At 40.0% G+C, this 24,429-nt stretch overlaps 1 protein-coding gene across 3 annotated transcripts in view; it reads left to right on the forward strand.

Annotated features, from left to right (window-relative positions):
* Positions 1-23,947, forward strand: part of riox2 (ribosomal oxygenase 2) — a 47,805-nt gene extending 23,858 nt beyond the window's left edge. For 2 of the 3 annotated variants that reach the window (XM_048602846.1, XM_020527718.2), the window contains exons 7-10: positions 754-919; positions 10,154-10,242; positions 13,419-13,523; positions 23,703-23,947. In XM_048602846.1, the coding sequence (XP_048458803.1) occupies positions 754-919; positions 10,154-10,242; positions 13,419-13,523; positions 23,703-23,861 (519 nt within the window). In that variant the 3' untranslated portion in view covers positions 23,862-23,947. Of the gene's footprint in view, positions 1-753; positions 920-10,153; positions 10,243-13,418; positions 13,524-15,299; positions 15,619-23,702 lie in introns of those variants that run through there. The other variant, XM_048602847.1, reaches the window with a different exon arrangement.
* The last annotated feature ends 482 nt before the right edge of the window (positions 23,948-24,429 follow it).

Genomic DNA, 24,429 nt, shown 5'->3' on the forward strand with positions numbered 1-24,429 from the left:
AATGGACTCTTATTAAGTAGCCTAATGTGTAGTACCTTATCAAATGCCATTTGAAAATCAAATATGTTACCTGTACTGTTAGGGTTCATAGGGCCACAACCACTGTGCCACATCTTGTGAGCCAGAAGGCTGAGGTTCAAGTCCCATCTGCTGTGAAGTTGTATCATAACATTTCTGAACAGGTTGATTAGACAATATCTACTGAACACAGGTTTCCCTTTATCCTGCTTGGTACTTCCTCAAAGAATTCTAATAATATGTCAGGCATGATTTCCCTTTCTTGCAGCCATGCTGACTTTGCTTGATCACATTATGTATTTCTACCTGCTGTGCTATTGCATCCTTTACAGCAGATTCTAACATTTTCCCAATAACAGATGTTAAGTGAACTGGCCTACAGCTACCTATTTTTGTCACCTTGCCTTTTTGAAAAGGTATTGCATTGGTAGTTTTCAAATCCTCTGGATTCTTATAAGATTGCTACTAGTGCATCCACTAGATATCTGTAACACTTCTTTTAATATCCTATCAGGTCCAGGGTGATTTTGCCCAATTATTTTCTCTAGTACTTTTTCTCTAGTAAGAAATCAACTCCATTATCTCACTCATTATTTATGTTATGCTGATCTTCCTATAAAAATGCATTTCCTAATTTAAAGTAATCAATTTGATGTGAAGTGCTTTAAAATGCCGTCAGGGTGTGAAAGAAACTATGGATATTTTGTGCTTATTCTTTTATTTTATGTTTTGTAGCAGATGAGTTCATCAGCCGATTCAGCAAGGAAACTGAGTGAATTTCTGCGAGGGTTAGCAGATCAGCTAGAGAATGGAAGAGAAACCAGATCATCTGAAATGAGAAAAGATTTTATTTTAAACAGATTACCTCCATATATGGGCAACACAGATTGTTTGACACAAGGTGAGGTGCTGCTCCCATGTCTGAGGGAATTTCTCTCTAAGACCGGATGAATTTATTTAAATTCTTTGTAAATGGTTGTGAAAACTTTAAAAAAAAACCCTTAAAAGTACCTCTTTGCCCCATTAAATTCCATGTGCTTTGAATATACTTCAGAACTTTGAATATTGAAACAAATGTCAAGTGTCATGCCTATTGCACCATTCCTTTTTAAAAAATGACAAATGCATTTTGCTGTGCAAATATGTATGATTTTTTACATTAGATATCGAAAAATGTTCAAATGTTCAAATTGAAGGACTACTCTTACGAAATTCCTACAATATCTGTAAATGTACAACATGCAGCTGCATTCCCGTGTTAAACCTGCAAACAAAAAAGGCACACATCTCAAATTATTTTCCCTGTTTTTGATGAAACTGTGCATTTCAAAATGTTCTGTATTGTTAAATCAGTTGATCCAGAGATAATCAAAATTACTTTTCTCTACTGATCATTGATATTACATTGATTGCTCTTTTGTTGAGTGTTGTGGCTAATTGAGGATCTAGATACACCTACTTAATTATAAATTAGTAAGCGAGAACAGATTAATAAAACACTATGCTTCGGCATTTTCTAACATTAGGGACCATTGACATAAGAGTGATTTGAACACCTTGGGCTGAAGTTTACCCTGTTCCTGAATGACATGGGTAATGGGAGTCAGTTGGGGAAATATGGCAAGATCAGAAAATGTGCTCCTGATGTTGAGGAAAAAATAAATTCGATTTTCCATCCAAGGTTTGAATGACGTGATGATATTTTTGCTAGTCAGCAGCAAGATGCCAATTTCTTGGATTTGTATCTCCATTAGTATCTAATATCACCTCACTTTTATGCAGTTTGCCATTCTCTTCAATGCCCCCTCCTCTGGGTCTCCATCTCGACTAGCAGTCTCTGACATCTAGGGTATGCTCCATGTGAGGCTTTCGTCTACATCCCTCATCCACAGAGGAGGGTGCATCTCGGTGCTTTTTGCAAGCTATCTAGTGCTGTCTCATTTTTACTTGGATGTTCACAGCATCTCTGCCTTTTTCCGCTTTGCTGCCTCATTCAGAATGTACAGGCTCACAGCACTTCTGTCTTGTCTTGTCATTTAGCGTAAACACAAAGACAAGCAACTTGTCATTGTCACCAGTGATCAGTCAAACAGGTTAATATGTTGGTATGCAGCACTATGACATTGATGTCACATCTACAGCATGTGCCAGCAGGTTATATGGCATATGCACTGTATGTGCTTCAGCCAAATAGCCATGTCTCAAAGTCTAAGAGGAGGAATCTTTGGTCAAGTCAAAGTGGACCATTGTCTGTCAGGAAATGTCACCAGTCAGTGAAGGGCAGTGTCCTATCTCAGTCCAGGGACTTGGACATAGTTATTTGGCCGCGTGGGGGGGTTTGGTTGTGTCATATCATTGCAATGTGGGTGAGGGCCATGGTAATTTCTGCAGATCCAGTGCAATCAGTTTGGGGATGAGTGGTAAGCCAGTTGGGGAGCTGCCCAAATATCAGTCACGGTCTGATCATTTTTCATTCAACCTTCTTATTCTAATTCTGATGGGCCAAGGTCAATCCTGGGTGCCTGTTCACTGAAAATCAAGAGGGATTGTCAGGGGCCACTACTGTAGTAAAAAAGTTGGGAAAATCACTTGTTGAGTTTGTAAGCAGCATGTTGTGATGCTGAGGGGACAATATTGTTAAGGGAGGCAATTCCACAAAAAGGGGTGGGGCGAATAGTATCTTGAAGGCAAAAACAGAAAGTGTTGGAATAACTCAGTAGATCAACAGCATCTGTTTTGAATCGAGTAACTGAAAACAGTTAGGAAATGGTGGTAGTTATCCTAATAAAGGGGTGGGGTTAGTGGAGAAAGGTGTTGTGTTGGGAGGAAAAAGAGTTAGTTGAATAGATGGAGATGGTGCCAAGAGGGGTGGGGGGGAAGAAAAGGAGAAGCAGACAAAAGGACTGTTGATGATAAGCTGGGACTGAGATAAATGTTGAATGGATGATAAAAGGGAATATGAATAAATGGGTTGGCTGTGCTGGGAGCCATTTATATAAAGCAGGACTTGGGCGTGTGGGTGTGGGTAATCCAACATGGAGGAAGGTGTTCACACTGTGAAATTGTTGAATTCAGAGTTCACTCCTGAGGGTTATAAAGTACTGAGATAAAAGGTGAGGTGTTGTTCCTCCACTTCTGTTAATCAGAGACAGTAATATTGACATGGGAACATGATGTGCTTAAGTGACAAACAACTGGAAGTTTGGGGTCATTTTTATGGACAGAGCAGAGCTGTTCTGCAAATTGGTCACCCAGTATGTGTTTTACCTCCTTAGTGTAGAGGAAACCATATTGTGAGCAGCAAATTCAGTAGACTAGATTGAATGGAGTACAGGTAAATCGCTGCTTCACCAGGGAAGTGTGTTTGGGGCCTTGGATATTGAGGAAGTAGGAGGGAAACAGGCAGGTGTTACACCTTCTGTGATCGCAGTGCTGTGGAATTGTGAAGAAATGTTGGGAGTGAAGGCGGAGTGGACTGAGGACCCTGCAGAATATTGACAGGGGAGGGGAGCGGAATATCTGTCTGGTGGTGGCATCTGCTGGAAGTGGCAGAAATGGCAGCTAATGATCCTTTGGATGTGGAGGCTGACTGGGGTGGAAAGTGAGGACAAGGAGAACCCTTTTGTCATTGTTGCAGGGAAGGGGTGTGGGCAGAAGTGCAGGAAAGTGGTCAGACACAGGTGAGGACCTTGTCAACCACGGTAGATCTTTGGTTGAGGACAAAGGTGGACATGTCTGAGGACCCCTGCGGAAGATGGCATTATCAGAACAGATGTCATGGAGATGGAAAAATTGGGAGAATGGAATGGAATTTTACAGGAAGCACGGTGTGAGGATGTATAGTCAAGGTAACTGTGGGAATCAGTTGGTTTGTAATTGATATTGGTGGCCAGCCTATCCCCAGAAATGGAAACAAGAGATGAGAAGGAAAGGAAGGGAGGAGTCAGAGATGGCCCAGGTGAAGGTGAGAGAAGAATGGAAATTGGAAGCAAAATTGATAATTGTTTCCAATTCCAGATGAGAGGGAAGCGGCACCTGTGATGTCACCAAAAAAACCTGAGCACAAGTTATGGAGAGGGGCCAGAGTAAGACTGGAACAATGAATATTCCACATACCACACAAAGAGTTGGGCTTAACCGTGGCCCATGTGGGTAGCCATGGCCACATCCTCGACTTGAAAAAAGTGAGAGGAGTTATAGAAGAAGTTCTTAAAAAGGAGAACAAGCTTAACCAGGTGGAGGAGGATGTGGTGGAAGGGGATGGTTTACATTGCTGTTCCAGGAATGAATGGAGAGCCCTCAGACCATCCTGATGGGGGATGGATGTGTAGAGCGATTTCTTGTGCATGGTGAAGAGGAGACAGCTGGTGCCAGGAAACTGGAAATTTTGAACCGATGTTCAGTGTCAGAAGAATCAAAGATGTAAGTGAAAAGAGACTAGGCAAGGGGAGAAAAAAAATCACGTCAAGAAAGGAAAAAATAAGGAACAGGCTGAGGCACTGGGTTTTTTGGTCAGTCCTGTTTGTGGATTTTAGGTAGAAGGTAGAAGCAGGCTGTACAGGATTGAGAGACTATGAGGTGGGAAGCTGTGGAGCAGAAATATGATGAGATTCATGGTAGTCATGGAAACAATAGCAGCTTGATGTTCGATGGTGGGGTTATTGTCCAGGTCTGTGTAGGATTAAGTGATCGAGAGCTGGAGATGAGCCTCCACAAGGTAGAGGTGAGTGTGCCAGACAACAACAGCACACACTTTTCGGCAGGTTTGATTACCAAGTCAGGGTTGGATCTAGGAACTCTGAGTGTGGTCATTTCAGGGGGAAATAGGTTAGAGTGGGTGAGCGGAGCAGAGAAATTAAGGTGACCAATTTCATGTCAGCAGTGGGGAGGTGATGGCCTAGTGGTATTATCGCTGTATTGTTAATCCAGAGACCCACGTAATGTTGTAGGGAGTCTGGGTTTGAATCCTGCCACAGCAGATGGTGGAATTTGAATTCAATGGAAATCTGGAATTAAGAGTCTAATAATGACTATGAATCCATTGTTGATTGTTGGAAAAACCATCTGGTTCATTAGTGTCCTTTAGAGAAGGAAACTGTTGTCCTTTATCTGGTCAGGCCTGCATGTGACTCCAGCCCCACAGCAATGTGGTTGACTCTGAACTGCACTCTGGGTAATTAGGGATGGGCAATAAATGCTGCCTAGCCAGCGACACCCTCATCCCATGAATGAATACATAAAAAAACGTTCTCAATGAACAGGTAAAAGGTAGGTAAACGAAGGAAAGAGAATGTTGGAGGCAGGTGAAGGGACCATTAGAGGTCTCTGTGGGACCATTAGAGGACTCCTGTTCAAATCAATGAGCATAGGGGCAAAGATGATGGAAGAAGATACCAACATCATGTTGTGTCAAAATTTATTGAGATAGGAGTATTAAAGGATAAAACTAAGCCATCTACTGAGTACAGATTGTTCAGCACAAGGTCAGAAGTAATGGTAAATACTTGACAAGAGGTGCAGTTAGAAGAAGGGATGGTGTCAGAGGAAAAGGGGGGTGGAGTTGGAAAGAAGATTCCAGAGGGGCATGGGCACCTGTGAATTGTTGCAACCTGTGTTACTTAATACCTGAAAGGAAGAGAAAAAGTTTTGTTAAAATGTCAAAAAAACTGAAGAATGAAGTGGAGCTGAGGTGCAGGATAGCTTGAAGATAGCGTGGGAGAGGTCGAATGAGTGCATGTGGCGCTGCATGGCACTGTGTGTGGATTCCAAGATACAGCGAGAGCAGTTGTCCAAGAATTATTGTAGATCGTGGCGATACCTGTGATCCTAATTGGATTCAAAACAAGAAGATTGAAATTTCGGTTTGGGCTAAGTCTGAACTTGAGGAAGTCAATAAGGAATGAGATGTAGCTGTGAAAGCGAATTTTGGAAAATAGTTTGTGAAAATAACTCCGAGGTAAAACAAAAGTAATGATGGTGGACCAGAGAATCATTCAAATGAGAATTCTGTCAGAGAGGATCAGTACTTTACAGGACATGGGTTATTGTGGGAAGGGGTTGTCATTTGATGGTCACCACTACCCTGGCTTTAACAGGGGCCAGTGCAGCATGATGGCCACGTGGCTAAGCTGTAGGACCAGGGCTCAGAGTTGGGCGATGAAGATACAAATGAACAAATTGTGTGAGAACATGTGGAAGCTCAGAACTGATGGGATCAACATGGAAGGAAGAAAAGAATGTGAAGGTTGTATGGAGGCCTCTAGATTACCAGATTGAGCCTGTGACTTGCTCTGCAAAGTCTCGCAAGTATTAACTTGAATCTCAAATGCGCAATGGAAATGAAAAATTGCTGAGACCAATCTGAAGTGGGCAGAATGAGTGGTTATTTTCTGTCTGTGGTTCCTACCTATGGGTGATATGAGGCACTTCAAAGGAAATTGCATTGATCAGGCATGTACACAGAAAGGTAAAATTGCCATAGTGCTACTAGCCCAGGACTATCCTCTGCAACCTGGCTGATGACTCCTTATGCAACTCCCTGATTAAGGCTGAGCATAGAATGATGTTAATTATTCACCAGAACCATCATGGAGCAGACAATAGATCTTCTGAAGATCATGCTCTAGTACATTGGCTGGCTTTGTAGTATAACCCAAACAGAGTTTACTGTTTTGCTGTGTCGTATGCAACTACAGCAGGCAAAGAGGGGCTGTGATGGATGCTGAAGGACTGGAAAAGCAGCAACAGTCTTTTGAGGAAAAAGATCAGGACATTAAGCATTTTTGCATTGGTTGATTAAATGCGTTGTCTGTTAAAGTTGTGTGTGTGACAAGATTGAAAACATCAAACTTCAGGACTGTGGAAACATATGGAAAAGGGAGCAGATTGGGACAACTCAATCAATTAAAACAACCATTAGAGGTCAGCATAAAAAAAGCAAATAGATCCAATAATAAACAGTTTGAACAGGCCTGGTATGGCCTGGCATTGTAGCACTTAACCATCTAGTTGAAGAACTAGGGTGGTTCAAAGTACCTTGTTTTAGTAAATTTTCCAGCAATCACTGTTGAAGTCAAAGCACTGCTGACAGTTTGAATTTCTAGAAGCTCAAATGCAATAGGATATGTGCTAAACTCAGTCTGTAACTTACAACTTTGGCGAAGGAGTAAGACTGATCGTGTTTACAGTGAATGGTGGTTGCCGTTAGTTATAGAACTATACGCATTGAGTACATTTAATTTTATTGCATACTATAGCAATTTTTTAAACTAAGAGGCAGCTCAATCAGATGATAAATTATAGATTGAGGGGGCCAGATTATGTGCATGAGCAAAACAGTGGCAAATGAAATTTAATACAACTAAGTACCACACATAGCAAGGAGAAATGGAAAATTAATTGTGTTGAAATAACTAAGGATAAATTTGAAAAAGACCTAGGGCCAACATATAAAGCCAAACAACAATCAAAAAAGTCAACAGAATGTAAGATCACATATTTAAAACTGAAGTATATAAACAAAAAAAAGTCAATATCACTTCTGTCGTGTTCTGGCAAGATAACATCATGAATGTTGTGTGAGGTTCTAGTATGGCTGTGGAGGAAGTAGCGGGAAGAGCCATGAAACTAATCCCTGTTGTTTGAGGTCAGAGTTGCACTAAAGACTGAAGGAATTTGGATTTTTCAGTCTTTGAAAAGTTATCTTCTATAAGTATGTGCAATGTAAAAATGTAAACAATATGGAAAAGAAACATCCAGAAAAGGATTTAAATCACAAAACTAGGACAAGATTCAAATTTGTAAAATTGACAAATTTAGGATAGATGCCAGCAAAGAGGATTCAGAAACCTTGTAAAAGACAACTAGGTGCTGTAGTGAGATGATATTAAAATTAACTAGGAGAGCAAGAAGGGGCCATGAAGTGACCTTGGCAAGTAGAGTTAAAGAGAATCCCAAGATATTCCATACATACATTAAAACAAGAGGATAAATAGGGAGAATGTAGGACCGCTCAACAATAAAAGAGGGGACTTGTGCTTGCAGGCAGAGGATATGAGCAAGATCCTAAATGAGTACTTTGCATCAGTATTCACCCAGGAGAAGGATATGGAGGATAGTGAGATTAGTGTGGAGCATGCTAATATGCTAGGGCATTTTGAGATCAAGAAAGAAGTGGTGTTGGGTTTCTTGAAGAGCATTAAGGTGGATAAGTCCCTAGGGCCCTATAGTATCTCTCCCAGGTATTTGAGAGAGACAAGAGACAAGATTGTTGGGGCCTTGACCAAGATCTTTGTATCATCGCTAGCCACAGGGGAGGTCCCAGACGACTGGCGAATAGCTAATGCTGTTCCTCTGTTCAGAAGGAAAATAGGGATAATCCAGGAAACTGTAGACCGGTGAGTCTCACATCAGTGGTTTGGAAGCTATTGGAGAGAATTCTCAGGGATAGGATTTGCATTCATTTGGAAATAGGGACTGTCAGCATGGCTTTGTGTGGGGCAGGTCATATCTTACTAACTTGATTGAATTTTTCGAGGAGGTGAGAAAGGTGATCGATGAGGGTAGAGCAGTGGATGTTGTCTACGTGGATTTTAATAAGGCTTTCGACAAAGTCACTCATGCTAGACTCATCCAGAAGATTATGATGCATGGGATCCATGGTGATTTGGCTGCTTGGATTCAGAATTGGCTTGTACATAGAAGGCAGAGGGTAGTGGTAGAAGGGTGTTTTTCTGGCTGGAGATCCATGAGTAGTGGTGTTCCGCACGGATCCGTACTGGAACCTCTGCTGTTTGTGATATATGTAAATTACTTGGATGAAAATGTAGATGGGTGGGTTAGTAAATTTGCAGACAACAAAGATTGCAGTCATCAAAGGATACAGCAGGATAGAGATCAGTTGCAGATATGGGTGGAGAAATGGCAGATGGAGTTTCATCCGGATAAATGTGAGGGGCTGCACTTTGGATGGTCAGATGTTAAGGAAAAGTATGCAGTTAATGGCAGGACCCTGACAGCATTGATGTACAGAGAGATCTTGGGGTTTAAGTCCATAGCTCTCTGAAAGTAACCATGCAAGTAGATATGGTGGTAAAGAAGCATATGGCATGATTGCCTTTTTTGGTTGGGGAATTGGGTACAAGAACATGAGTACAGGGTCTCATGTTGCAGCTTTATAAGACTTTGGTTAGGCCACACTTAGAGTATTGTGTTTAGTTCTGGTCGCCACATTACAGGAAGCATGTGGAAGATTTGGAGAGGGTGCAGAAGAGGTTTATCAGGATGCTGCCTGGATTAAAGGAGAGGCTAGAAAAACTCAGATTGTTTTCTCTGGAGTGGCAGAGACTGAGGGGAGACTTGATAGAAGTCTATAAAATTATGAGATGCATAGATATGTTTGATGGGAAAAAAGATTCTGACCAGAGTTGAAATGTCTGCTACTAGGGTACATGCGCTTAAGGTGAGAGGGGGAAAGATCAAAGGAGATGTGAGGTGCACGTTTTTTACACAGCGAGGAGTAAGGAGTGTAGAATGCGCTGCCGAGGTGGTGGTGAAAGCAGATACTATAGGGGCATTTAAGAGACTTGTAGATAAGCACATGAATGTGCAAGGAATAGAGGATATGGACCAAGGGCAGACTGAAGGGATTAGTTTAATTTGGCATCATGTTCAGCATGACATTGTGGGCCAAAGGGCCTGTAACTGTACTGTTTTATGTGACTAAGATGGACGAGCAGGCCTTTTTCATTCTTTTAATTGTATTAAAGTTTTGAGAAAGCCAAAAATATTCAATGCCAAAATATAAACCTGTAATTATAGAGCTTTGCTTCGGTGCTTGTCCATATCTGTAAGTTGTTTAAAACTCCTGATTCCAATGGACCAATCCCAGTTATGTTGCCCATCCTGTAACATACAACAAGAACTTGTTACGTAAAGTAGATCTTGAGAGTTGTTAAGATAATATGTTCAAATTGATGCATTTAGTTCAGCACAAGAATTTAAGATATTCACAATATTTCAACATATTCGATTTTATTTTTTATTTCCCATGCTGCTTCAGTGACCTTGACTGTGTCATCGGCCTGCTGATGAGACATAATTACTGTGTGCTAACTGGTTTTACTTTCTTCTTCAGCTGGAAATTTGCCAAAACTCAATGATCAGATCAAATTAAGATTTAAAGACCATACAATGATTTTGGTGGAACTTGATCAAGAAGGGACGGTTAGTATAGCCAATAATAAAGAATCTGACTGTTTAAACAATGTTCTCTTTAAATTGACTTTGATAACTGAAAATACTTCAAATCAGCAATGTCAGTTCTGGTGCCATGGATTGGAAATTCCAGTGAGACTTTTAATATCACCCAGATGGCAGTGAATTCAATTTGGCTAACATTTTATATTTGCAAATGAAATATATGAAGTGTGATATATTCTATTCCAGTAGCAGAGCGAGTAATATTCTTTGGTAGATACAAGAATAGAAATTGCTGGAAAGGCTCAGCAGGCCTGGCAGCATCTGTGGAGAGAAATCAGAGTTAATGTTTCAGGTCAAGTGACCCTTCCACAGAACTTCCTCAGTTCTGAGGAAGAGTCACTCGATCTGAAACATTAACTCTGATTTCTTTCCACAGATGCTGCCAGATCTGCTGAGCTTTAGCAGCAATTTCTATTTTTGTCTGATTTACTGCATTCACAGTTCTTTTGATTTTTATTTATGCTTTGGTAGATATTGGTTATGGTATTTGTAATGCCTCTTTTAAAATACATCATCTATTTTCGCGTCATATATAATTATTATAAACAGATTTGACAGTAAATGCCACAGGTTGAATGGGAGCTATTGCTTTAAGTGTTTTCAAATAGTATCTTTAACTAAAAAATGTTTCGTATGGTGTTTTACATTAATTTTTTGGCAAAGGTATATTTCTATAAAAACTTCAATGTACATTTGCAGTTCAATTGATATATTGTTACACCAACATTCTAGTGGTGGAACATTTCTGAATCAAATTGTGAGATATGATCTTTGGGAAAATGTTTTAGATATTATGGACATGGGCACTGGCAGGTCAGTTGGGAAAGTATGGCAAGTTCAGGAAGAAGTGAGGTTCTTGGTGTCAAAGAATGAAAATCCCAATTCTCTAAAAAGTTATGTATGGTGAGATGAGAATCTCTTTGGAAAGCGATGAGAAGCCTATTTGCATGTGTTCATATGCCACCAGTACCTTCCTCATTGATACACAGTTTCCTATTCTATACATGGAGATTGATATCAGACACGTATCAGCTTCACAATATCATCATGGCACATCTGTGTCTCACTGACAATACACTTCTATTCTTCAGTGCTGCACTTTGGGGTGCACCTTTCATTGTAATGCTTTATGCTTGGACTTTGAACCAGGCTGCATCTCAGACTCCTCACTTTGCGGATACTTGGATGCTTTCAACATTTCTGCCTTGTCTTCCTTTTGAGCTTTGCCCCCTCTGCCACTGCTTAAAGGCTCATAGTTCAGATTTGCCTTTTAGTGCAGGCACAAAGCCAGGCACCTTCTTGATTGTCAGCAGTGTTCAGCCAAGGGCTTAGACATGTTGCTGTATGCTACTGTGCTATGTCGGTGTCACACCTGCTTCATGTACGAGCCGCTTATGTGACAAACACACTGCATGCACTTCAACCAAATGACCATGTCTCAAAGTCAAAAGGGAGTAATCCTCAGTCAGGCCAAGAGAGAGAGCATTCAGTTGGGAGTTTGGCATAGCAAGTCAAGGGTATTGTCTTACATCAGTCCAGGGAGTCCTGAAATGTTCGGTCAGCTGCTTGGGCAGTCAGGGCACCGACAGGGAAGGTGACCAAGAAGAGAATTTGAAGATTTGGGGTATCACTTAGACTGAACCTGTGACTCATTTTGTGAGCATGACAGCTGTTTTCTTCAGTTGTCCAAATAGCAAGTATACAATGTAAATGAAAATGGCTGCCACCAAAGCTGGAGTGGAAAGAATGAGTGATTCATTCTTTGAGGGATGATGTGGTCCACTATTATATGATGTAAGGCCTTTCAAATGGCAATAGCATTAAACAGACACCCATACAAATGAAAGATACCTATGTTGTATGTGCACTTTACACATTTAACTATTTTGTTGACTAAAGATCCTGGCACCAAGCAATCTTGACCACATTATGTAACATTACATAGCAATCCTGCTAATAACGCTGAGAAACAAATAACGTTTTGTGTCTGGAAAAATTCACCTTAGTTGCCAAAGTAACAATCACTTTCCAAGGTTCTAAAATCTGCACAAGGTACAAAAGCTGCTCACTTCACATTTTGGACCATAAAACATTCCACACCATTATCAAATATGTAACACAGCATTTCATGATTTATAGGGGGCATGGTAGAGGGGACATCCTCGTTATTGCTGCCATGCATCTAATAAGCAACGATATGGGCACCAGAAGGCTTGATCAACAAACGTCTAAATTCTGCTGAGTATAGGCATAAACTGCTCGATCTTGTCCTAAGACAAGCCTTTCATCTCTGGAATTAACCTAGTGAACCTACTCTGAACTGCCACTTACATCCTTCCTCACGTAAGGGGCACAAAACTAAGCAATACTGTAGGTGCGGTCTCACTAACACTTTGTACCATTGTAACAAAACTTCATTACTTTTATACTCCATTTCTTTAGCAATAAATGCCAAAATTCCATTTGTATTCTTTATTACCTCCAGTACCTGCATACTACCTTAGGTTAATAGACAGTATCAGATTAAACGAAGAAGCTTTTAAAGTTTTTCTTTTGGAGTATTTTTGAAATTAAAAAGCCACCAAGATCAGGAAAATAGAACATGACGGTAAACTAGCCTGGAATACAAAATTAATTGTATGAGTTTTTACAAATATATGAAAAGCAAAGCATTAGCTACTGTAAAAGTTAGCCACTTAGAAGCAGAGATAGAGGAAATTTTCATGGGAATGAGAAAATGGCAGAAATATTAAGCAGATATTTTGTCTGCCTTCACAGTCGAAGACACAAGTTATATGTCAGAAATAGAGAGTAACTCAGGCTTTTGTGTGTGTGGAAGCTAATGTCATTAATATCAGCAGAGAGAAAGAGGTTGAAAGGTATAGAACAAGGAGAAGTAGAGGTTAGATGTGAGATATTTAAGTCTGAACACAAGGAGAAAGAGTTGGTGAATATACTACCAATGTTGTAACTGAAGCAAAGACCATGTCAATATTTAATAATTTGGGGAAATAATGGAAAGAAAAGGGAAGGGATAGGAGAGCAGGATAGACACATGAAGCTACTAACACTGTGGTAGGATAAAAATAACATTGATGGCTAGTTCCAATTGTAATTTTATGATTTTCATGTTTTATTAGGATGAATCTCGAGATATGATGGTGTATGTATATCATTCTCTGAAAAATAGCAGGGAGAACCACATGATGGGGGCTGAGGATAATGAAGAAGAAGAAAGTTTTCGGGTGAGAATGCTTCTGCTTTCATAAAATTAAGCTTAATGTGTTTGAAATTTACTTAACTCTCACACTTATCAACAAGTGAAGGAGGAAAAACCAGTGTGATTTAAACATATATGGGAACATAAAAACAGATGTAGGCCGTTAAGCCATCCAGTTTGTTGGGGCTTGAGCTGTGATCTAACTCTCAAGTATCTACCTTCCCCATAATCCTTAATACCTTTGGTTAATAGTTAATCCAGCATCAATTGAGAGTTACAAACTTCAATCACCTTTGGTGTGTAAAATAGTTTCCTATCCTATCTTCGTACTTTGAAGTTCGTGACTAACGTATCTAATTTTTAGGCTATCTTCCTCGGGTCTAGATTCTTCAATCCATTGAAACTGTAAAGATATGGGAAAAAATTTTGAAAACTTCATTTCGATCACCTTAGTTTATATCATAGAGTATCATAGAATCCTTCCAGAGTGGAAACAGGCTATTCGGCCCAACAAGTCCACACCGACTCACCAAAGAGCATCCCACCCAAATTTGCCCCCCTACCTTATCCCTGTAACCCTGTATTTCCCATGGCTAATTCACGTAACCTGTACATTACTTGACACTATAGGCAATTTAGCATGGCCAATCCACTTAATCTGCACATCTTTGGAGTGTAGGAGGAAACCGGAGCACTTGGAGGAAACTCATGGGGAGAATGTGCAAACTTCACGCAGACAGTCGCCCAAGGTTGGAATTGAACCTGGGTCCCTGGAATTGTGAGGCAGTAGTGCTAACCACAGTGGCACCGTGCTGCCACCAGTACGTTATGTAATATACTCATATAATTTAACCCTTGGAATCTGGGTATCATTATAGTTAATCTACACCATGTTGCCTCCTCGATTAATATGCTATGTTCTTCCTGAAATGTGGGGCTGTGTTTCTAAAACAGTTTAGAGTCAAATTTAAGGTGGTGGAACAACTGGTTTGCTCTACTGGCCTCTGTTAATTCCCCACTGGGATCCTGACCCCAAGTCATTTCGAACCTGGTCCAGGGTTGGATTGGGATTTCTAGTTAGCATTATATCAAGCTAAATTGTTCCAGGACATCGTGGTAGGCTGAGGGTGCAGACACAAGAGTATTGTGTATGTGGTTGTGTCTGTTCCCCCTTTAAGAGAGTGGGTGCGGTGACCTGGAGGCAGAAGCCAGAGTGGCAGACTAGGACCAGCTGTGGACCTGAGAGAATGCACAATAAAGTATTCCCTGTTCAAGTTTACCCTCCATCTATGTCACATTCTATTTCTGGCTCTAGTGAACCACAAACACATCAATGGTGACAAGGACTGGATTGGGCCATAAACTACAACTGTGTTCCAGCACCCTTTTCTTTTTGTTGGGAGGAATGATGGTGCAGGATTATGGAGGTAACGTCAAGAGAAGTGATTGCAAGGGAATTTGGGCTGCAGTTGGAGCCAGGAAAGAATAGGATGCATCGGGCAGTGGGCTGAAAGTGGTTGTTGCGAGGGGACTTGGGCCACAGCCAACAGCTGAGGAAGGGAGTACTCACCCAGGAGCTTACCAAAGTCATGGCGGAGAATGGTTGTGAGGGGACTCTGATGGTGAATGGCGACTAGATTCGTGTGGCAGGAAACACAATGGCAGGCCAATTTGGAGCGATGGGACTGTTTGATGAAGAGACAGAATGTTGGATGTTGTACACCGAATGTTTTGATGTATATTTAAGTGTGAATAAGGTGGCTGAAGACATAATTGTATCAGTTTTCTTGAGTACGTTTAGGAGTATGACCTTCACGATTCTAAGGAGTCTACTGTAAACAGAAATCCACAAAAAAGACATATCAAGAACTATGCAAAGTGTTGGGAGTTATTTTGTATCAAAGCCACTGATGATCAGAGAACGTTTCCGCTTTTATGAATGGGTACAGCACAAAGGAAAGTCCATCATCCAGTTTGTGGCCGCCTTAAAGAGGTTAGTGGAACATTGCAAATTCAGAGGGTTTCTCCAGGTTGCCTTGCTGGTTTGTGGTTTGTGGCCTCTGACCCAAAGCTGTCCAATGGAAACTACTAACAAGGAGAGATCTGGATTTCAAAGCAGCTTTTGAAATTGCTGCCTCGTTGCACAGTTGAGTGATGCATAGAGTAGCAGAAACTCAGCAGAGTGCAGTACCAACCACAGAATGCCGCTGATGTTGCAAGAGTGGCCATAACGAGAATACATGTTAGACTCGAGAAGCCTAGTGCCACAGTGTAAGTTAATGGGCCATATTGCCTGAAATTGCCAGGTACAAGTCAAGCAAGAGAAGGGTGTGTAGAGGAAATAATTCAGAAGACGACATAAGGCACGTGGCGCCAGCCAGGGAGTACAGTGTTGGCTGGGTTTTCAGGAGAAGTGGAGCCTGAGAGTGCGGAGAGCTTTAGTATCTGGGTTCTTCCCAAAGTGGAGGGTAAGAGAGTAAAAATGGAACAGATACGAGTGCAATGGTGTCTCTGATTCCTGAATCAATATGTAGGAAAAAGTTAAAGATGCTGTCATCGAAGCCTGTCAAGATTACCTTACAGACATACATGCCACTGAAGGACTAAGTACAGGTAAAAGTGCAGCTAGGGACCAACGTGCCAAACTGCCTCCATACATAGTGAAAGGCAACTACTCAACATTATTCGGACGTTCCTGGTTACAGAAATTAAAATTAAATTGTGACGTGGTTAATAGGATGGTAGACTCAAAAACGAGTTTGCAAGAGATTTTGAACAGATATCAGGATGTCTTCAAGGGAACCCTGGGGAAAATGAAAGGAGTAGAAATTAAACTTTAGTTGAAGAGGGAGGCTTGTCCAAGGAGTTTGAAGACATGGCCAGTACGTACACCATCCAGCCTAAAGTGGAGCTGGAACTGGAATGGCTGGTGAACATGGAAGAATTGGAATTGGTAACTACTAGTGAATGGGCCAGTCAAATCATCCCAATCTTAAAAACAGATGGTGCAATGAGGGGATATGGTGACTTTAAGGTCACAGTCAACTCAGCCCTGTGTGCGGATCAATACCTACTTCCACGTGCTGAAAACTTGCTGACTGAGCTGGCTGAGATAGCAAGAACTGCAGATGTTGGAGTCAGAGACAATACAGTGTGGAGCTGGAGGAACACAGCAGGACACCTGCTGTGTTCCTCCAGCTCCACACTGTTGTCTCAAAAATGGATCTTTTGCAGGTGGCTGTCATGAAGGAGTCCCAGCTGCCGCTGACAATAGTGACTGTTTCTCTACAAGCAACTGCCTTTTGGCATCACATCAGCACTGCTTCTATTCCAGATGATAATGGGCCAAATTTTGAGTGGATTACTATGTGTCCAGTATTAACTGGATCATATTTTGGGCCTTAAAATGGCCTTTTCCTTGTTTCTATGCCTCATTTTTGCAGAAATGTATTGTGAATGTACTCAAAATTCAGTACATTTATGACATAGGAACTGAAACAGGCTGTTCAGTCTCATGAGCCTGTTTAACTATTCTCTTCGATTATTGCTAATGTGTAACTCAATGTCATTTACCTGCTGTTGCTCTATATCCTTAGTACAAACCTACCAATGTCAGGCTTGAAAATTTCAATTGTCCCAGCATTCACAGCCTTTTGGGGATAGTTTTCCTGAGTTTCACTCTCCTATGTTTGAAAATGTGCTCCCAGATTCTACTTTGGAATAATCTGTCTCTTCTTGTCTGATAGTGGATTTTTTTCTAGATTTCCTGAGCAGAACAAACAGTTTCTCATGTACCCTATCAGATCCCTTTATCATTAAATTGATTAACTTGTTCTTAATACATTAAAACTTGAGGGAATACAAACCAGGCTTGTGTACAGTGCCTTCATAGTGTAAAGTCAGAAGTCACACGTCTCCAGGTTATAGTCCAACGCTCTTGGTCACCTGCAGACACTTATAATTCGACACTCCACTCACACCACTTGTATGACCTTTTGCTCTCCCTGCCCTTGATCTCTCTGCCTATAAATTCTGTGTCTGTGTGCTCTTCTCTCTCACTTCACCCGATGATGGGGCTGTGCTCCGAAAGCTTGTGATTTCAAATAAACCTGTTGTACTATAACCTGGTGTTGTGTGACTTCTGACTTTGTCCACCCCAGTCCAGCACCGGCACCTCTACATCATTCATAGTTTAACACTTTCAGCCCTGTACTAGGTAGGTCAGATTGCATAGTAATCCCTCTAAGCCCAAACCGGATGCAGAATTCCAGATGGGGTCTGAGTAAACCTCTGCACAGCTTGGACATAACTACCTTCCTTTTACGTTGCAGCCCTCATAAAGCGAAGACCAACATGTACAGGCCTTTCAGTGACCCTATATTCAGTTATTATAAACGTTAAAAAAATGATTGTGTACCCAGTTGCTAATCTCACACAGACAGTGCCGCAGTTTCTTATTGTCATCCACTGACTTCAAAGGAAAATGTATACAGAAGGGTGTTGCATGTGTACAATACAAGCTTGTATATATACAGCTTATGTTTGAATAGTCTGCTTAAATGTGATACTTAGGGCGTGTGTTGGGGTGGAGAGTGAGATGTCAGGAGGCCGAGATGGCTGAATTGACATCTCTGGCTGAAGGTTGTTGCAGCTGCATCAGCATTATGTTTTGCACTGATGTGATACATTATTGAAGCTGGGTATATTTGTGGAGCCTGCTTCACCAGTGAATTGTTTAATTTCCCACCATCATTCACATCTGGATGTGGCAGAACTGCAGAGCTTAGATCTGATCTGTTTGTTGTGGAATCATTTAGCCTTGTCTTTAAAAGATTTTGCATTGTTCAATAAGAAGGATTGGAACCCAAACAAATTTTAGTTTAAAACTTATAAGATGTGATTTCTATTTTGGTATTGTCTATTATCTGAATATGTATTGAAATACCAGCTAGAAGTGTACCAACACTAAGCAGTCAACAAAAACATCAGGCTTTTTTTTAATGCAAAATTTTGGAAATATGAAGCCCCTGCCATATAGGCTTCTTGCCACTGGAGGCTGCAAGTGAGCTTTGTTCAATAAAAGTATCCGGATATTTGTAGCATATTAGCTCTTTGTGGCTGCTTAAGTTTTAGCAAATGTTAATAGTTTGTTTAGCAATGTTAACTAACTATTATATTATACACATGCTTTGCACAAATTCCTTTGACATTGTTTCACAAAGGAAAACAACTTTAAAGATGACAACAGACGTTGAATTTCAGTGAGTGGATGCAATAATCGCACAGACATTTAATTATTTTTAAGTCAACCTGACCAGTGATGTTATTACACTCCTCTGAAGTAGGTGGGACTTGAATGCAGGTCTTGTGGTTCAGAGGCAAAAGAAGATGTCAAAGCATCTGAATGAGCAACTCCAAGCATGATTACCGAGGCATTTATTTCACAGGAATTTCATTAAAATTGATTGTTTTCCTGTGTGTATTGGACAAGGGATACCAGTTTAAATCTCTTAGATTAGTATTTAAGTAGGTTGTCTGGAATTGCCTTTGCCTGATTGCACAACACTGCACCAAACTATATTGAAAAGCACCAGTTCCACATGAACCCATTCCCTGAATCTTTCTTGATCTGCCAATAGACTGTCATTTCATCAAAGGCTGTAATTCCTGCACACAGCTTGTTGTTACCCACAAACTTTTGAACCATTCCACAACCAATGCTATCCAACTTAAACAAAAGCAAAGTACTATGGATGGTGAAACTCTGAAATGGAAACTGCTAGAACTATTCAGCAGACTACATTATATTTATGAAAAGAGAAGCATTTCAGATAGTTGATCATTTGTCATAATACTTTTAACAAAAACAAAATGATAATTGATTGCGGTGTGTCCATTGTCCATACTCAATTACATAATAGCATGTAAGTCTATATCAAAATGCATCTTGAATATCCAACTAAAAGGGCACCAGAGAATCTAGATGCTGCAGAATGTAATTAAAATTGCTTCTGATAATTGCACTTGAAATGCTGGAGAACTTTAGGTGCTTTCATGGCCATTGATCAAAAAATATACCGTCTTTGACCTACTTTTGTGGCACTACTATGTGGCTGGTCCGTTTAAGTTCTCTGATCAGTGCCTTTGAATGATAAGGAGGTGTAGTTAGCCTCTCTTTGTAATTAAAAATGGCCATTATTTGCCACTGTGAGTCTTAAATGTTGCATACCAATGATAAGGCCAAGCTTGAATATCATAAGGTCTTGCTACATGTGAGCAAGACTGCTTCATTATCTGCAAAGTTGTGAATGGAACTGAACAGTGCAATCATCAATGATCATCCAAATTTCGGCCGTGTAATAGAAAGGCCATTGATGAAAAGGCTAGAAATGTTTGGCTAAAGAACACTACCTCATGGAACTCTTGCAGCAATGACCTGGAATTAAAATGACATGCTTTCTGCAGCCACAACCATCCTTCTTTCTGTTCCTATCCTCTAATTCCTTGGCTTCTGGACGCTACACTTAGTCACAAATGCCTTTATGTCAAGACACTTACTGTCACCATACCTCAAGGATTGAGCTCCATTATATATTTGAAACAAGACTATAATGAGGTGGAGCTGAACAATGCTGCAAAAGTTGTTTTGTGTAGGATCGTATTGATAACACTATTAACAACCGCTACTGTTATTCTAGTAATGATTTGCAATAAGCTGATAGGGCTGTAATAGACTGAATTGAATTTTGTGAACAAAACCAAGCTTTCTTTGATAGATGTTGTCAGAGTCACCAGCCTTTGCTATATCAAGTATACTCAGCCATTTCTGGATATCATATGGAATGAACTAAATTGGCAGAAAACTGGGTTTTGTGGTAGTGAGAATCACAGAAGGAGGCGAAGTGAATCAGCCTTCAGTACTTCTGAACAAAAAAAAACGAAAGAACTGCGGATGCTGAAAATCAGAATCAAAAACAGAAATTGCTGGAGAAACTGAGGAAGTCTAACAGCATCTGTGGAGAGAAAGCAGAGTTAACATTTTTCAATCCAGTCACCCTTCTTCAGAAGTGCCAATTTAAGAGTCTTTGATTTACCAATCCGTTGGTAGCAAAAATGGTTCACTGTCAATCTAAAATTACAGAACTTTGTGTCATTATGGTCAAAATTTATTTGGAGGATTGTTTTCACCATGCTTGTTTCTGCCTCCTTCCATATTAGTGATGTGGTCATGGGACAGTCCTGCAAAAGATTGACTTAAACAGTGCCATAAAATTTGCTAGTGCTTGAGCACTACTTCTTACTTTCCCAGTGTGACCCGTTTTAATCCCTCGGATTTTGTTTGACCCCAGAGTGACACTTTGTGGGTACAATAGCTACTGGGTGGAGGTAAGGGTTTGCGAACCTTATGACAACTTGTTTACAAATGAGGAAAGCAATTTGGTCCCTTTTGGCTTATCCCAAATTCCTCCAATATCAACATCTGCTTGTTTCTTAGAGTTGTTGCCTCCACCTGGTATCCATCACATGTTGACCATTCTTTGTTTGAAGGATTTCCTGATATTGCTCCCAAATTTGCTAGTTCAAACCTTGGCCCTTTGATTTACTCATGTAATTCTAAACAATTTTCCAGATTTATCTTTTAAAACCATTTCTATCTTTATTCAAACATCTTCCTTGAAGACAAAAAAGGCATACATTTTTCTATCTTTATTCAGAGACCTTCCTTTGAGACAAAAAGTTCTTCCTCCTAACACTGGGATCAGTTTGTGGTTACCTTCTTTGCTGTTTCAGTGGCTGAATATCTCTTGTGTTTCAGTGGTGAGAATTTGACGTAGTTTGTGTTCTGACTTTTGTGTTTGATTATGTTTGACAGTGTGATAGAGTAGCTGGATTCCTTGCTGTTCACAAATGCCATTTTAAGAAGTGCCCTGGATATTTTTCTGTTATTGGTACTATATCAAAGTAGTTGTTGTATAATGTAGATTGTTTCATGGAAATGTGTGTGACTTTTGTTTTGAAATGGGTCCTTTTCCAAAATGCCAAAATTCTTGGCAGAATAAAAATAATATTTACTTTTTGAGAGACCTAAGTTTGTGGCTGTAAAGGTCAGCCCAAAAAATTTCAAAATTCCTTTATGTTCATCATTCCCTTACTAAATAGTTTTAAAATTAGAATTAAGTTTATTGTCATGTGTACTCAAGTACAGGGATACAGGAGTACAATGAAAAGTTTACAGAGTCGCCATTCCTGGTGCCATTTTAGGTACAAAGTAGAAAAATAAACAAATAAGTTATTAAAATCATTCTTAGTATAAAGTTTAAAAAAAAATAAAGAATTATAGTCCTTCTTTAGCTATGGGCCTACAGTCTCTCCCATGAGGGTTTCCCCACGACTGTGCTTGCTTCCCCGACCCCCCCAAAAAAAACCCTGTGGTGGGCTCGATCTCCCCCGCACAGAGCGCGCAGTCCTCCGTGATGCCATCTCGCCGCCAACTGCTAGAGTCCAGTCTGGCTGGCCAGACACCTTGCTGCTGACCACCATCTGGGCTCACCAGCCCCCTCGCTGCAGATGGCCAGAATCTCGATCTGGTATAACACAAAACCCCCAAGCCGATTCCTTGCTCTGGACCATGAAGAAGCTGCAGCAACTTCGCACCAGCTGCCTCATGCCAAAGACCCGCTCCAGGCCCACAGCTGCTGTCATCACTGCTGCCTCCATGACTGAGCTCCCTTCAGAGAAGGTAAGGTGGAAAAAAACCCAAAAAACTAAAAGAAAAAAAAGGAAAAGAAAAAAAGTGAGAGTAAAGAGGAAAGAAACAAAAAGTGGTCAGAGCAAACGAACCCCGACTGAGGAGCCCTGTTCCGTCTCCATCTTGGAAAAAAAAATGGCTAATTGTCCAGAAAGTTCTCAGTTTCCAAGATGACATTTCAGAAGAAATTCTTTGGGCCAGAAGAACAAAACCTCAAGATTCTAAATAATTCACTAGAATTAGAACAGAGAATTGTAAGCTTTTAAAATCAAAGCATTCTCATCAAACTGAAAGCCTACCTGTTCACTGATTTTTGCAGCAGCAAATGGGCCTGAGAGAGTGATCTGGTAAACTTCGATAAACAAGATGCTTTAAAGATCAAGCTTAGACAAGCTCTGCAGTAGGCATTGACTTGTAGCTCCTGATCCTAATATCTCATCAAGATCACAATCTACAACTTGGGAAGCCCTGACTTAAGCCAGACCTCTGATGTTGATCTCATTTCATTCTGCTTCATTATTTAAATGAAACCTAATTTGAGCTTCACCTTCATATGTTTTCTAATGACTGTTGTATGAGGCCTTTAGGACTCTGGAGAAATCTTGCAGTTATGTCATATAAATGTTCCTTGCTGAGCATAAATAGTACACTGTGTATGTAGTTAGTTGGAGAGGAAGAGAGAAGCACATTGTCGAGAAGCACGTGGAGTAGACAATCTTGCATTAAGCAATGGAATTTATGAAATGGTCTTTCAAAATGTAACAGATAACGGCCTGGTATATTTTCTGATTTCAGTGTATTGTATTTAGTCTTCATATTGAAAAGAACAGTATTATAAAGAAGTCTTAGCCTTAAGAAAGTTCTTTAATGTTACCTTCTGTTCGACCAGTTTGCCTTGAATTCAAACTCTTGTGGGCGTAAAACCAAGTGACAAAACATAACACTTGCAAGTAACTTTCATCTCATTTCAAAAGAATTTCAAAATCTTAGAGGCATGTATGTAAATTTGAATGAGAAAAGAACACTTCTTTGTGCTCTATATGACATCTGTCTCAAAAACCTGACAGTGATCATGCCATTTATTAGATTGCAAATTGGTTGTTTGAAAAAGTCTGTATGGCGAATCAAACATTACCATGGTGCAAATATGGCATAATTTTAAAAGGAAATTGAATCTTAATAGCGGTCAGTTGCCTCTTTACATGTTAATTATCTGAATGATAAGCTTTCTTTTCTAAGAATTGATGCATTTGTCTCTGAGCTTTTACACCTTTTTTTAAGAAGATGAGTGTGATTGTAATTAACTTTTGATTATTATGGTCAAAAAAATTACTTCAATTTAGAGCTAGAACCGCCTTCTTTGGACTTTATTGCATTCCATTATTCACATTTTAGAAGAAATTTTCATTATCGTGGAAATTCTTAATCCATTTGTTTTCCTCTTTCTCCATACAGGCTCATGGTTTGAGATTTTCATGGTCTCATTTGGAGGCACTGAAACAACTTTGGACAGGTGACACAGTTCCTGTGAATGATCTCAAACTGGACTCGGATAAAGCTAAAGAGAATCTTGCTTTGTGTTTGTGGACAGAAAATTTAATTGAAGTGAGCTAAGTAAACGAAACCATCGTTTGAGTTAGCTCATCATTTGAGTGCCTTTTTGCTGTTCCAAATTGCAATAAAAACATAGAAATGAAAAATGTTTGCTTTATGGAGTATTCATCTAACTACATAGATATTTAGTATTTGCAATTCTGCATGTTTTCTGACAGATATAGGAAATAATTTATTAGATATACATTTTCATGTCACAACATATTGCACATATTCAGTATTTTCTGAATTTTATTATGCACTCTATGATGTACAGAGTAAATATGATTCCTTAATGATACCCTCTGCATCCTCATGGACATTATGATCTTTTTATTGTGAAAAATTTCTTCATATGCATTTTTAAAAAAGTCTACGCACCATTTTCTTAAAAAAAACATACATATATACTCGTGTATAAGTTGAATTTTTAAACTTTTTTAGGTTAAATTTATTCGGTCGACTGTTACATGGATAGTACTTTTCAGGGGTTGAAATTCATGCTACAGTCCAAAATACCATATCATTATCAGAAGCCCAATTGATCTGTAAACAAATGAACAAAAAAACACAATGAATTATGGTAATT

Source organism: Rhincodon typus, chromosome 11 (genome assembly GCF_021869965.1).
Source record: "Rhincodon typus isolate 14 chromosome 11, sRhiTyp1.1, whole genome shotgun sequence".
Lineage (NCBI taxonomy): Eukaryota > Metazoa > Chordata > Chondrichthyes > Orectolobiformes > Rhincodontidae > Rhincodon > Rhincodon typus.